Below are 14,335 nucleotides of genomic sequence, written 5' to 3'. Positions count from 1 at the left end.
ACACACACACACACACACACACACACACACACACACACACACACACACACACGTAAGCCCTTTGCTCCTCAAAAGGCAAAACATTGGATTTGGATTGAAAGGAGATCCTATCTGAAGGTGATAGGAGAAGTTTAATGAGCTGGTTATGGGTTATGGGATCTTGTTGAGGAAGATTAGTTCTCTATTCCCAGAATAGTGTTTATCCTACTGATGGACACCTGTGAGGCAATCTGGGTGAAACTGCCTGTGAACCAGAGAGTCCTGCATAATGTGTTGCTTTATATAATCATGCCATGGTTATATGAATATGTGAGGTCCATCATGTGTGCATCATGGTAACTTACTGTGCTAAGAAATTCATATGTACAAAGCTCAGACTTCACATAGCTGTTTTAGATAAGGCTTGATTGACAGTCATCTGTAGTAGAGAACTCAGATCTTGGATCTTGAGGTTAAGAAAGGGGAAAGAACCCCAGTGGTACTTGGTTGCTTGAGAGTCCATGCCAACCCCTCAGGTACTGAACACCCCTTTCTTATAGGGAGTCAAGACATGCCGCCTTTGAAGGACTGATTCTATGGAGGAGGGCAGGTAATCAGCCACCTGCTTTGTGAATAGGAATACATTTAATGAATCTCAATTGATATTTACTGTATTGCTGGGATTAGCCATATGCTGTAGAAAAGTAAGCAGAGTCCTGATTTTTTGGGATATAGTAGTTTTTAGAGTGCAGGCCAGGCACTGAGTTTCAGTATAAGGGAATTCGATGGATGACTGGTGACATTACCTCAGAGAACTGTGCAAAAGGTGACTTGAAGGCAGTATACAGATCAAGCTGGACAAAAGCCACACTCAGTCTCATGTTGGTCAGGGGCTTAGGTGGAGATAACGCAAACACACAGTGGAAGAGAGTAGGGAGACCTAACAAGAACCTAAATCTGACTCTCAATTTTTCTTGTGTACATGCACAAGTGGTGTGTGTGTGTGAGTGGTGTGTGTGTGTGTGTGTGTGTGTGTGATATAGGACCTTCTGTTTCTTGCATCTTTTACCTTGGGAAAAAGAATTCTACTCAGTGCTATTCATGCCAAGTGTACCTGACCTGAAGGAAGATGACCCGTTTGGGGACTACAAACCTGTAGTTCTACCTTACTTACTCTCTAGGGTCTTGTGAGTACATGAATGTGAAATATTACATAGACTTCAAATATTAGATCTGCAGATCATGACTTCAGACCCTCCAGTTTCCTAAAGAGTAAGCTCTGTTAAAAGTCCAGACTATGAAAGAAATTCCTTTCCTTTTGGAGAGTATTTGCAGAACATTCTTTTGGCTACAGCAAAGGAAAATAAAATCAATAATGATATATTTTATAAAAGATGGAAGCAGAACGTGTTTGACTTGGAACCTCTTATCATCCGTCTCTGGTTCTCAGGAGATAAAATTGCTGAGCCACTTTTTGCATTAAGAAGGAGGGGGAGTTAGCAGGCCTGTTTGTTTCTTTTTGTTTTCTACAAAAATATATCCTCATTCTCTTACCAGACTCCTGAAGTCAAGTTTGAGAGCGGCATAAACAGAAGATCTTCTGGGTTGATTTTAGCTAAAATATTTTTTACCACTTAAAACAAAAAGTCTTATTTCCCATTCACATGGTGACGTGTATTCAGATGATATTGCCTCCAGATATAGAGGAAAACAAGAATGTTTACTACTGTCCAGGGGTGAGAGAGGGGTGTGGTCAGGAGGGTTCAGAAGTCCTTATATATGGCTATCTCCTTTCCAGTGCTTTTTTTCTTCCACATGGCCATTGTGGTTATAGGACTGGGAGATTGTTGGAAGCTGTTGGGCATCAGGTTATGCTGATGGGAGAGTGTGAAGGAATTTGGTTCCATTTACAAGGCATTTGAGGAAAATTTTCTGTTATTGATCTGCTTTCAGATCAGACTCCGACGCCCACAAGATTCCTGAAGAACTGTGAGGAGGTGGGTCTCTTCAGCGAGCTGGACTGCTCCTTTGAGCACGAGTTCAGGAAGGCTCAAGAGGAAGAAAACAGCAAAAGGGTAGGTGGGCTCAGGGTGAATACCGGAGATGTGTCCTCCAGCACCGTGCGGGAAATGTCTGGCACTGCAAACTGTGTCAAAGTATTCTTAGATCAGTATCTTAGGACAAGATCCTGCTAAGTAGTTCAGGCTGTTACTCACAATCCTAGTGACTTGACCTTCCAAACACTGGGATTACAGGTGTGTGCCACCATGCCTGTTTGTAATAGTTTTTTTATTATTGATTTGCGGGTGTCTGTCAAACTCTTTCCTCTTAAAGTTATATGTCTCTGGCTATGATAGCATTACAGAGATCAGATTAATCATGGGGAAATGAGTGTCTGAAACATGGAAATTTAAAGTCTAGAAAAATATTACCTTATTCTTAAAGCTGTGCCAGACGAATCCACCCTCAGCCATGTCTTTTTCTTTGTTAAGTATTTAACAGCAGATCTTGCATAGGTGATGTGCTCAGAGGAGACCAGGTCAAAGGACAAGAACAGCTGACTCATCAAAGGCAGGAAAGAGGCTTTTCATCTGATCTGGGCCCTGCCTGCAACTCTCTGTTTTTCATAATCTCTGGTTGTTCTCTACCAGATGTCTAACCACTTCCTGGTCACGTTGCCTATGGTGTTGACGAGACAAACAGGTTAGCTACAACTGTCGGTCACTTGGTGGAATTCTCCGGGTTCTTTCAGTCCATATATTTGTCTACATACGCTGTCCATATATTTAAATTTTTGGTAGAATTTTAAAATCTACTCACAAGATGAAGGAAAGGAGGTCAGCTCGCAGATAAATTTGTCAAGTGCGCTTTCCATGACTTCTTTGTTACAGTCACAGGGTGTCACTGAATCCACACAGTGAGCTGGACATGTGAGACGCCGTCCAAGGATAGAAATGTAGAACACAGAAGACCGTTAAAGGGGACACCCAGCTAGATGGTGGTGTGACCTGAAATTCCAGATGCTCTAACTGGAAAAGAAGTCTTGAACGGCTTTGATAATTCTCTGTGTCCAGGCCTTTGACTCTTCCTCTGTATAGGATTATAGTGATCCTTCTCCATCCCATTTTCATGTCCCATTCACACGTCTCGCTAGCTAATGACTGGCACACATTGACCAAGCTGCACTCCGTTAGTAAAATGTATGGCATTTACAGGGTACGGTCTCAAGCAGCTCTCTCTATGTGTCATGAACTTCCCTCTCACTCCTCTTCCTTCTTTTCTAAACATACCCAGATCCGTTGTTCTTTGCTGAAGCATAAAGTCCTGAGCACTCTCAGAAACACTTTACAAAAAAGAAAACTAGAAGTTATGCCTGCATATCACTGCAGTGAAGATAAACTTAAATTCCCACGAGAATAGCGAGGGAGAATCAGGGAGCCGCACACAGCAAATTCCCTCTACTTGACTAATAAGTAATTCTTTTGATGAATTCAGATACATAGAAGGCTGTTTGAGGAAACAGCGTCATTCATTTTCCAAAGACAGTCAAAGCGGGATTCTTAGATAAAGATACGTATAGTCAATTCTGTCTTCATACTGTTTCTGTTAGACTGGTTGTAAGCGCATACCCTTGATTTCCTTAAAGGTCTTTTTACCAGGAACAGTTCTGTGCAGCCTTGGTTGGGGGTGTGGCTTGAGGCGTGCTCATGGTGAGTTATTCATGACTCCCCAAGTGAAGCTTTCTGCAAGCAGTTCTTACAGATCTGAATTCCAGGAAATGGTTTGCTTCCCCTGAGGAACCCGAGCGTTTTCTGCTTGTGGCCAGGAGAGGCATGTACTGGTCGTGTTTCTCTTCTCGCTCTGACTGCTTGATTATCACGCAGCCCCGAGTGCTGCTTGTCTTGGAGAGTTCTTTAGACCGCTATAATGAGTAATATTTTACTTCCTCTGTCTACTAGACTTTCAGTTCTAGTTTATATTTCCTCTGGCCCTGACTTCTAAATAAACAAAGAATATTTTCATGCTGTACATGTTTTGGTAAATTGCTTTAAATTTATCGTAGGTTAAAAATCCATGAATTCCTTTAAATGTAAGATTTAAATAATGAACGAAACGACACTGAGCAAAAGACTGTGGTGAGGCCAGGATAATGTCTTCTCATGTTCAAATATTGCTCATTGCCATGGGATGTGCTAATGATGGGGGTGTGGCGGGGGTGGAGAGGAGTCAGAAGACAGCCCCCTCAGGACACCATAACAAGCACTGGGAGCCAGGCCACAATCAGCTTGTTGAGGCTCCCTCTCCCTCTGTTTGGCGGAGCCATATGGACCAAATCCAGCCTCGGGTGGTCATCACTATACGAGGAGACCTCTGCCTAGTGACTAATGCACTGTGATTCGTGAAGCAGCAAAACAGCTGTGTTGGTGGCTTCTCCCCTGGTATGGCTTTGGAACCACTGAGTAAGGAAAGCACAGAAGCAATCTCCTTCCCCATCTGAGAGTGTGCTCTCACCTTCTTCCAGGACTGCTATTCCGGAGCTTTTAGCATCCCTGAAGGCCTGCAGCCTAAAGCAGCCCACTTCATCTATTCTTCTGCAGCTTAAAATAAAAGCAGAGCTGGTAAAGCCCAGGCTCACTGGATTCCTTTTCATTTTCCATCTACCTTCTTCTGCTTTCCTGTGCTGTACATTCAGGCGCTGGTCTCATTTTCAGCAAGCTTCTTCTCCCCAGTGCTGGAGGCGACAGGCAAGCATTTGCTCCTGAGAGATATCCCTAGTGCTGCAGGCGACAGGCAAGCATTCTGCCTCTGAGATGTATCCCTAGTGCTGGAGGCAATACGCAAGCATGCTGCCCCTGAGATAGATCCCTAACTCCAATTGTTTCACCTTTATTCTACACATAAAACTTTTTCTGATTTCTTTACCTCAGCGGAGTTCTCTTTCTCTCTGTCTCTCTCTGTCTCTCTCTGTCTCTCTGTCTCTCTGTCTCTCTGTCTCTCTCTGTCTCTCTCTGTCTCTCTCTGTCTCTCTCTCTCTCTCTCTCTCTCTGTGTGTGTGTGTGTGTGTGTGTGTGTGTATGTGTGTGTGTGTTCATGTGGGTGGGCATGCCATGCCTGGCTTTTATGTAAGTACAAGGCATCTGAACTCAGGTCGTCAGGCTTGTGTGGCATCTCCTGTGCCCAATCTTTGTCCAAGTTTTTTGATAAAGTACTTGAATTGACTCATCAGTAAAGTTCTATAAAAGGAAGTTCTCACTCATTTGGGGAATTGGCTTTTAATGGCCCAATGCTTCTTCTTTATATTTCCAGCTGTAGGGTTAGAAACTCTAGATAGTAGGCACATAAAGAGCGGATGCTTATTAGTTTGGGTGCCCATCGAAACAATTGCGTTTTATTGATTCTACCTTTAATTCTGATGTCCTTTTCCAAAATAATCTCAGTGTGTACATGGAATAAAAGGTTACAGCAGGTCACAGCCAGGGGCAGAAGATCCCAGTGTCTGTATCAAGATTATACAGCAAATTCCAGTCTCCAAGATGACCTCTATTTTTGATACTAATATAAGCTCATTGCCCCATAAACTCTTCTGTATGAAATCTCCGACCCTGAAAGCATGTTTCACTCTTTAGCAGGCATTGCAAAGCTCAGTTTGCCCATGGCTTAGCACTCGCAGCCTGTACCCTGAAGCCTGTGCATCAGGTTCCATTAAAGAAATGTTTTAGGATGACTCCAATATATCAAGTACTGCCTAAGACACTGCTGAAGACACCAACAGGTACGAGTGATTGAAACAAACAAGCAAACAAGCACACAAAACGTCTCAGCTTTCAGGTGGCTTACTTCTTATGGACCAGACAACGCACCAGTGGAAACTGCCCTGTGATGTGCTAAAGACTTCAGTGCAGCTGCCAAGTAGCTCAGGGAAGGCTGGGTGTGGTCACAGAGGGCATCCTGACCCAGGGGACCTAGAGACTCAAGTACAAGTTCTTAGTCAGAGAAGATGACTTGTGAGAACAGAGACTATGTGAGAAGGCCTGAGTGATGGAGTATGTGTTGGAGAAGTTGCAAAGAGAGGTACAGGCAGGGAAGGGTGCTCTAGAGAGCCGGGTGTGGGAAGGCAGCCCCATTTGGAGTGCTGAGTTTTGACTCTGTCTCTAAATGAGATGGAGCCATAGGATGATTCTGAGCAGAGAATTGACCGAGCCTGACGTAATGCTTTAGATAAGTCCTTTGGACTGTTGAGCAGAAAGCCAATGGTTGGGGCTAGAGAAAGTATTTAAAGAAGAATTGGGAAAAAAATCTAGGATAATGTTGGAAGCACATTTGCCCAAAATAGAGATGGTGGACATGCTAGGATCTAAGTACATTTTTAAGGACAGCAGCAATGGTTTTGCTGGTAGAATATACTGGATGTAACAGGAAGAGAAGGCTTTTCAGAACAGGTTGAGGAGAAGCTGATGTTTAACTTCATGAGATGGAAGGGAATTGCTGCTGAGAGCGCTGGGTGTGAAGTGGACCTCTAAGCATGGATCAGGGCAGTCTTCCAGAGCTCTCCAATTCCTGTCTCATTCAACTCTGGGGAAACTGAGTCAGGAAGAGTCAAACTGAGGTATGGCTCCCTCCGACACGCCGAGGAGAAAGGTGGGACGCTGGTTTTGTGATCATGGTCAGAAAAAAGGAAACATAAACAGGTTTTGTTTTTACATAAAGAAGACCTTTTATATTTCATTCCTTTCTAGAAAAGAATCTGAGTAACACAGAAGCAGGTATCTAGCCTACAGACACAGCAGCAGTTCTGCATGTAATGTGCAAGTAGTTGTTCTGCGTGGATGTGAACACATGGTTTTCTGCACATATTTGCATGTGGTGTGTGTGTGTGTGTGTGTGTGTGTAAAGAAGGAAGGACAATCAAAGGGACTAGAAATTAAATCTTTTGTCCTACTGAGAGAAATATAATGTTACAGCCTAACATGGTTAAAGACCTGCAGATAAGAAACACAGTGTGCATGTGCCTTGCTTTGGGATTTTCCCATAGGACCTCAATGTGGCTCATTATGCTGGTGCACAAATAGCAAATTAGGACATTTCCATGTTCTAGAATTCCTTCTCAAATGATGAAAAGTGCAGTCTATCCCTAGAGGGCCTTGACTCTCACACATGAGGGAAAAGGACGCGCTATTGTCTTAAGATCTTGCGTCTCAGCTTCAGTGGGGGTAGTAGAACTGGGTATGGCTAGGTCAGCTCCAGCCCAGAGAGGCTACAATGTTTAACTTCATTAGTTTCTGCACCTCGCTCCATTACCAGATGCCACTGGTTGCTCAGAGAGAGAGGAAGAGGCAGCGAGAAGGCCACTGGCTTCTTCCTACTGTCTTGCTCTTGCCAGCCACTAGCTGGCATGGCCGCCCTCTGGGGAGAGTTGTGGCAGAGTGGTGCTGAACAGAAAATAAGACACCACGCTGAGCAAACTCGCAACAGCTGCATGTTTCCGGTTAGGATAATTTGTTGCTGCTAAGATATTTGTGTAAAGCAATCCTACCCTCCCCCAAAAGTCCAGAGGAAAAGAATGTTTTGAAACCTAAACTTGGTTTTACCCAGCCTTTAAACAGTCTCCGTGTTTGCGTAATCCTTGCAGATGAGACTGTTTTTCAGCTTTTCCCTTTTTTATCAGCCTGGCTGGGAGGAAACCCCTTTGATAGTGATAATAGAGAAGACAACCTATTCCTTCCCCCTCCATGGCCACTGGGAAACCCAAGGCTTCCAAAGATTCCCTTTGTTCTTCCATTTCAGCACAGGACAGATGGAAATCCCGTTCCACTTCCTCTGTACAGGTTACAGTCTTCTTCCTAGCTGGAATTTGGTACAAGGGAGAGAAAGCGGCTGGATTCTTGCATCCCACTTAGGAGAATGACTTAAACTAGTGAATGAACTGGAAGCTATCTCACGTGTTTTAGGTCACTGGAATTTAAGCGTGATAAATCCTGTCCTAACAGGGAGAGAGCTGGTGTCAACTGCTGAATCCGTGAATGAATTAGGGTGTGACCCAAGGTCTTGCCTCAGTCTGACAATGGAATACACAACACAACATTTGTAAAACTGTGTTTGATTTTTGTGGAGAGTCTGACTGTAGAGCAGCAGGATGTCCAGAGCATTGTCAGTGGAGGAGAGTGAATATCTTTCAGGCAAAATATCTTTGATGTTGATGGCTAGGGAAGCCCATGGCTTAAAGGGGCGGCTCTCAGATATTTGCTATTTGGTATTTGTGTATCATCACCTTTAGAGAGTGTCTATATTTTGCCAATTTAGAACTTGATGGATTAGACCTAAAACCCTTCCTGTCACAGAAAAGAAAAAAAAAGGTTGAAGCTGTAAAGTTAACTTTAAACTTAAATCATTAGGCAGAAACCCTATGTTCAGCTAGTGTTGTAAGTTAGATCAGAAGGGTCCCGAGTAGCAGCAACTGCAGGTCAATGTCTCCCGGCCTGGGCAGTTCAGTGTGAATTATTTAAAGTACTTGCTACAGGTTTTATTTACGTTTTCTATCACCTGATATTTGTCATGGTGAGAGAGAGGTGAGAGAGATAGGTGACATGTCTTTGATCCTAAGTTTGCAGAGACTCTAGTCCCAGTTAGCCAGGCTGTGCATTCCAGCTGTGCCTGTGACAGGCATGCTCCTTTGTAGCTGCTAAGGAGAAGAGACTGAGAGAGTAATCCTCACTGTGTTGTTGCTTGCTATAGAGGAATCCAGACATTAACTTTGAAACCCATATGTAGTTGAAAATCTGAGAAAGAAATAGATTTTTTTCATCAGTATTTCCTGTTCACTAAGTGACTAGGTGTGGAAATAATCAAAGTATTCACATTTTCAGGTCCATATAAGACATGTTCTTAATTGATTCTCACTCCTTTTGTCCCACTGAAATGCAGAGAGAGAGGCTAACCAGAGCAACAAAAAAGAAAGTAGGTGGCTGGTCTGTAGGACTGCTTCAGGCCTTCTGCCACAGTCTCATCTCTATGCCCTTTCTTTGGAAGTGTCTACTACCAGGCTGTTCTAGATACTCTGTCTCTTCAGAAAACTGTAAGCCTCATAGCTGGTAGTCAACCGCAACCAAACTCTTATGTGTGCATCCAGCCCGGTGTACCACAAACATAAATATTAATCTTTAACACCCAGTAACATCAGCTACTGGTGCTCCTCTTTGGAGATGTCTCTATGATCTAACTTCGCTTACTCATGACTCTTCCCAGGGTACAGACCTACTGGCATGTGTGACTTTCCTGGTTCTGTCATGCAAATTGTACCATCATTGAAGGACTCAACTTTGCTCTATTTTGTTGGTCCAACCAGGAGTCTTCTGAGGACAAGAGGTCCCTCAGAAACTGAGGGAAAGAACTCTTGGGTCTTTGTTATGTTCTGTTTCTGCCACTTCGGTTAGAGCACATCTCCAAAAGGCTACTGGAACAATTTAGAGCAAGTCTTCAGAAGGCTATTTGCTCTTTAGTAGAAGTGTAAGGACTTACACAACTTTAAATATTGTTATGGAACTGGATGTATCAAAAAGAGAACTAACAGAAATGTCCAAAACTGAAAACCAATTGTTCTTAAAGTTTCCTCCTGCTTGTTGTAAAAAAGAAAAAGAAAAAAAAAAGCCTCTATGCACAGCCAGTGTCCAACGGAGTTTGAGATCCTAAGAGCACAAATAAGAATTGATTTGGAAGATATTAACCACAGCGTTGTGTGATGTTTTCCTACATGCCAAATCAATACATGGTCAGCCAGGTCCTGGTACTATACAATGTTCTATGCTTGAAATACATGAAAAGGGACCAATGAAGGAGATAAGGACGATTAAAATTTTTCAAATTAAAAAAAATCATCAAGTCCCGGGGAATGGGTTTGGTCTACCCCTCTCCTCCCTTCCCATCATGCAACCTTGAATGAAGCTGAGGTCAGTGGGTGGGACAATCCTCACTAAAGCAACCATGAGAAAACAGTGGCTTTCTTAACAGGAGACTTTATCCTCAGGGTGATCTCTCTCGTCTGTGCTGGGCTAGATCCTCAACTTGTTTAAATTGCATCTTACCTGTCCTGAGGCAGGCTGGGCACGAGAGGATTTTAGTGTATTACCACAAAAGGAATCACAATACCAAACGGGCACACTCCTCTGAAGGAAAGGGCTTGCAGCTGTGAGTAATTCAGGGTTTCCAAGGCACCAGACAGAGCACAGAAGTGGTGTACAGGGCTGTAAGTCTTCGCTTATGCCATTCTCAGGCTGCCTTGCCTTGATGCTCTCAAAGGCAGGCAAGAAAATAGGCTTGCGTTCTGGGCCAGATTCAAACAAAATGACTGAAATATGAAGCTTCCGGCCCAGGCAGAGGACAGCATTGGCGTTTGGAAAACTTGACCAAATGTGAGACTCCACGAGCCTCTGTACTGAAGTCACTTACCTGGGCCCCTCACAGAGATGTGAGAAGAAACTGACAATATAAAAGAGGAAAGTCAAATAATTGTTGCAAGAACCTGCCTTTGCCTCTGTCATGCTGTAAATCCAGCTAAGCGTTAAGAGCGGGCAGGGGCAGGTATGGGAGTGATTTACCAGGAGAACGGCTCAGGGTTTGCATGTTGTTATTTCCATATTGATAAGTTGGAGGGCGGGAATTGGGATTCCGAGAGTTATTCCCGTTCGTATTTCCGTCATGCTGGATGTCAAATCACACCTGCAGGGCAGTGCTGACCGGTACATCAGACTCACCATGCAGGGATAATGTCCTTGCTTCTGTTACAATGATCCCCACAGTCTACAAACTTGGGGACGTTCATGACTTTTGTCTGCACTTAATATTCCTGATTTTGTAGAGCTAGCTCTTTTGACAAATTAGAGGGGGGCTCACAGGCCACTCAGTCTGGAGGTGAGGACAGAGTGACCCTCTTGAACAGCCACCCATTGTCACCTGCTCTGCTCTTGTTGACAGAGGGATGCCTGGCGGCCTTCCTGGACTCACTTGTGTCTCCCTTTGTTCTTTGCTTTCTGAATCCTTACCGGCTCTTTTATTCTGTCCGAGACTGTGTCGTTGTAACTCATGGTGCACACAGTTCTCTCCTGTGGCTCTCAAATGGCATTCCCAAAGGACGTGGCTGTCAGCCTCACCTGAGCACACCATTTCTGACAAACCCCATCCGGCACGTCAAGATGAGAGCAGCATGTAAGATCACATCATCATTTTGGAGCGATAAGATGGGTGACCCACTTACGAGCAAGCCTGTCTTTGAATGGAAGACTTTATATTTTGGGTTTGGCATGGCTTCAACCACACACACACCCTAGACCTGAGTTACACGTGGAAAACACCACCTGCTGTATGAAAACTTTGAAAGCCAGTCAGAGAGCTGACCCAATCCTTTCTAGGCTGGTGCCAGACGCAGCCTTGCACCGTGGATTTACACTGAGGTGAAAGGTCATGCATGGTCTTCTTCCTAAAGAAGAGAGGCAGTTACTTGTATGACGGTGGGCACAATGTTTCCAGATGCTGTGTTATTGCACAGTATTCTGGACCCCAGGTTCTCAAGAAGCCATCTCCTCCTTGCTTCCCCCAGGATGATTTGTAATTCCCAGAGCTTAGAAACATCTTGGAAGATTTATGAATGTGAGGAACTGCTGGGCTGTTGGTGCTGTTAGGCGGGCATTAGCATCCACACGTCCCTGTGAGTGCCGCTAGAGCTCAGGGTAGGGACAGAATCCTGGACACCGCTGTGCTCTGGGTTGTAAGGGACCCATGAATTCTACCCTTGTAGCCTATTAGTTGGTCTTCCAATGCTAGAGCGGAATAAGATCGTCCAGAATTCCGGCGATGGCTTTTCACAGTGTGACTACCTAGTTCACATGAAAATGGCTTCCTCCTAACATGGCCTCTGTTGCCCGCATGAGCCTGGGCATGATGGAGGTGTGATGTGGTCCGTGGTCTGAATTCTTTATGAAGGTATAAAAATGTTTTTTCATCATTCTCCAAAAGTCACATGTGACTTCATTTCTCAGGCACAAAAATAGACTTTTGATGAACCTGCTATCAGCACATATAGATTGAGTTTATTGAGATCTGAGGACAGAAATAATTTATGCTAGGCTTGCATACCTCTGATATTGTTCCAAAGGAGGCCTTGGAACAAGATCTTAAGCTCCCCATCAACGGGGGTAGTAACATGCTATGCTATTGGTGTTTGGAAGGGCGTCCTTATACTGTCCACCAAGAGTGGGTGAGTGACTTCTCAATCCCCATGTCTGCTAGAGAACTCTCTTCCCTTGTTGTATTACAACAGTACATGCACATGCGTGTAACTCTAGGCACAGTGAACAGTCTAGGTTTGGGAACAATGCCGTACTCATTTCTTGGAGGTTTTGGTAGGCAGTGATCATAAGCTAAAATTGGTTAGCATCAGCTTCAGCAGACATTAGCTGGCAAGCTACCTGCAGCTCCCTGGGAAGACTGGACCACTGATTTACCCATTATCTGAATGTACTGATATAGATTTGATGTGAACAAGAATGTGTCTTCCGCACAGATCCAAACACATACGCCCTTCCTTGGAAACCCCCCCTCCCCTCCCCTGGATGACAAGAGGCACATATTGTAAGACAGCTGGCCAGGACCAGGGGTACAGCCTGTGATCCCGGGAGACAGGCGCTACTTTGATACTTTGACCTCGTAAGTGCAGTTCCACTAATTGAATGCAATAGTCACAGGCTGCAGCCACGGTGTGTGTGTGTGTGTGCGTGTGTGTGTGTGTGTGTGTGTGTTTCACTCCTGAGTCAGCACACTGGTGTATTTTGCAGGAAAAAAAAATAAATGTGTGTTACTAACAATGATGGGGTATTCCAATTGATTTCATAGCACCAAGTTCTGTCTTTTGGCAAAATCTCATGCTACCACTACAGACACAGATTGTATAACAGGTTTATTGTCAAAAAAATGAAAAAAAGCATTGAGATTCATATTTATGCTTTAAACCAAATCGAAGACTCAGAAGTTGCTCTGGAGAAGGGCTGGTGGGTGGCTGATGCTGGGGTTGGGGGTGAGGGTTACATGAAAGTGACTGTAGGAGAAATGGGTTCTAAAGAGCCTTACCCACAACAGTGCACAGTCGTGCTCAGCTGCCCTGGGAGATGTGAGTCTGTTATCCTTGAGTGAGTACTGTGTCCCCTCAGTGAAATAGTTGGCTTGGACTGTTCTCAGATATCAGTTTGTAACTTACTGAACCCACACATGTTCACCTTGTTGCTGCTGCTGCCTGGGCCTCAGGCCTCAGGCATTCCCAAGGCCCCATAGTATCAAGTTTTCCCCAGAGACTGTTTGACATATCAGTCCTCGGGAGAATGAAGTCCAAACAAGGATTGCTAATATTTGCATTCCTCTTTTCTTTCACGGAGAAGAAGAAAGAGATTGATTCTAATAAAATGATCCCCACTTCCTACAAGCCTGACAGAGGCGCCTCTAGCCTGGTGCCAAATCTCTTCCCTAACAGCTGTTTGGTGATTCTGGGTCACTGGGCTGACTGCACAATCCGCCATAGCCTTTTAATTACCTGTTCATATTTCTGAAGTGCAGGGCTCCATGGCACAGGGAGGGGCTGAGCCTTCATTGTAATGGACTTTCAGTAAGACTATCTCGGAGATAAGAGTACTAAATCTTGGCAGTCTTTCTGGAGCACACACTTTGTGATTACACACAAATTCTTGGCTCCCCAGAGCCGTGTTGTAAATGGAGTGTAGTATGCTAGGCTGGGTAATAAGATACTGCAGAAATGTCTGAGAGTAAGGTGCACTTTTGCTTTATTTATGAAGATAGACATGCCGGTTGAGGGCTTAATCACAGCTGATAAATCATTTTGAGAAAGCCTATTAGAACCATATGCTGATTTTTTTGCATTAATATAGTGTGTCTGTTTCTAGTCTAATAAGACAGGGTTTTTCGTTGTGAGCTCTGTGTCTTTACAGTGTAGACTATTTATCTGTTTAAGTGATATCACTTGTGTGTGTGGGGGGGCGTTTATCTCTTTAAGAGGCACCATTAATAAAAGAAGGTGAAAGGAAATGGGGACAGAAAAGGAATGGAGGCGCCTACTGCCTAGTGTGTGTGAGTATGTGTGAGTGTTAGCATGTGAGTGATTGTTAGTATATGTGTGAGTGTGTGTATATGAGTGTGTGTGTTAGTATGTGTGTGAATGTGTATATATGTGTGTGTGAGTGTATGTGTGTATGTGTGTGAGTGTTACTATATGTGTGTGTGAGGAGTGTGTGAGTGTTAGTATATGTGTGAGAGTGTGTGTGAGTGTGTATGAGTGTGTGTGAGTGTTAGTATGTGTGTG

General features: G+C 44.1%; 1 protein-coding gene across 1 annotated transcript in view; it reads left to right on the top strand.

Annotated features, from left to right (window-relative positions):
• The window catches only part of Creb5 (cAMP responsive element binding protein 5), a 312,012-nt gene that overhangs the window by 17,235 nt on the left and 280,442 nt on the right, over positions 1-14,335 (top strand). The window contains exon 3 of the mRNA XM_028758378.1: positions 1,933-2,054. Coding sequence (XP_028614211.1) covers positions 1,933-2,054 — 122 coding nt within the window. The remainder of the gene's footprint in view (positions 1-1,932; positions 2,055-14,335) is intronic.

Source organism: Grammomys surdaster, unplaced genomic scaffold (genome assembly GCF_004785775.1).
Source record: "Grammomys surdaster isolate TR1022 unplaced genomic scaffold, NIH_TR_1.0 126197, whole genome shotgun sequence".
NCBI lineage: Eukaryota > Metazoa > Chordata > Mammalia > Rodentia > Muridae > Grammomys > Grammomys surdaster.
This window is presented reverse-complemented; position numbering and strand designations above follow the sequence as displayed.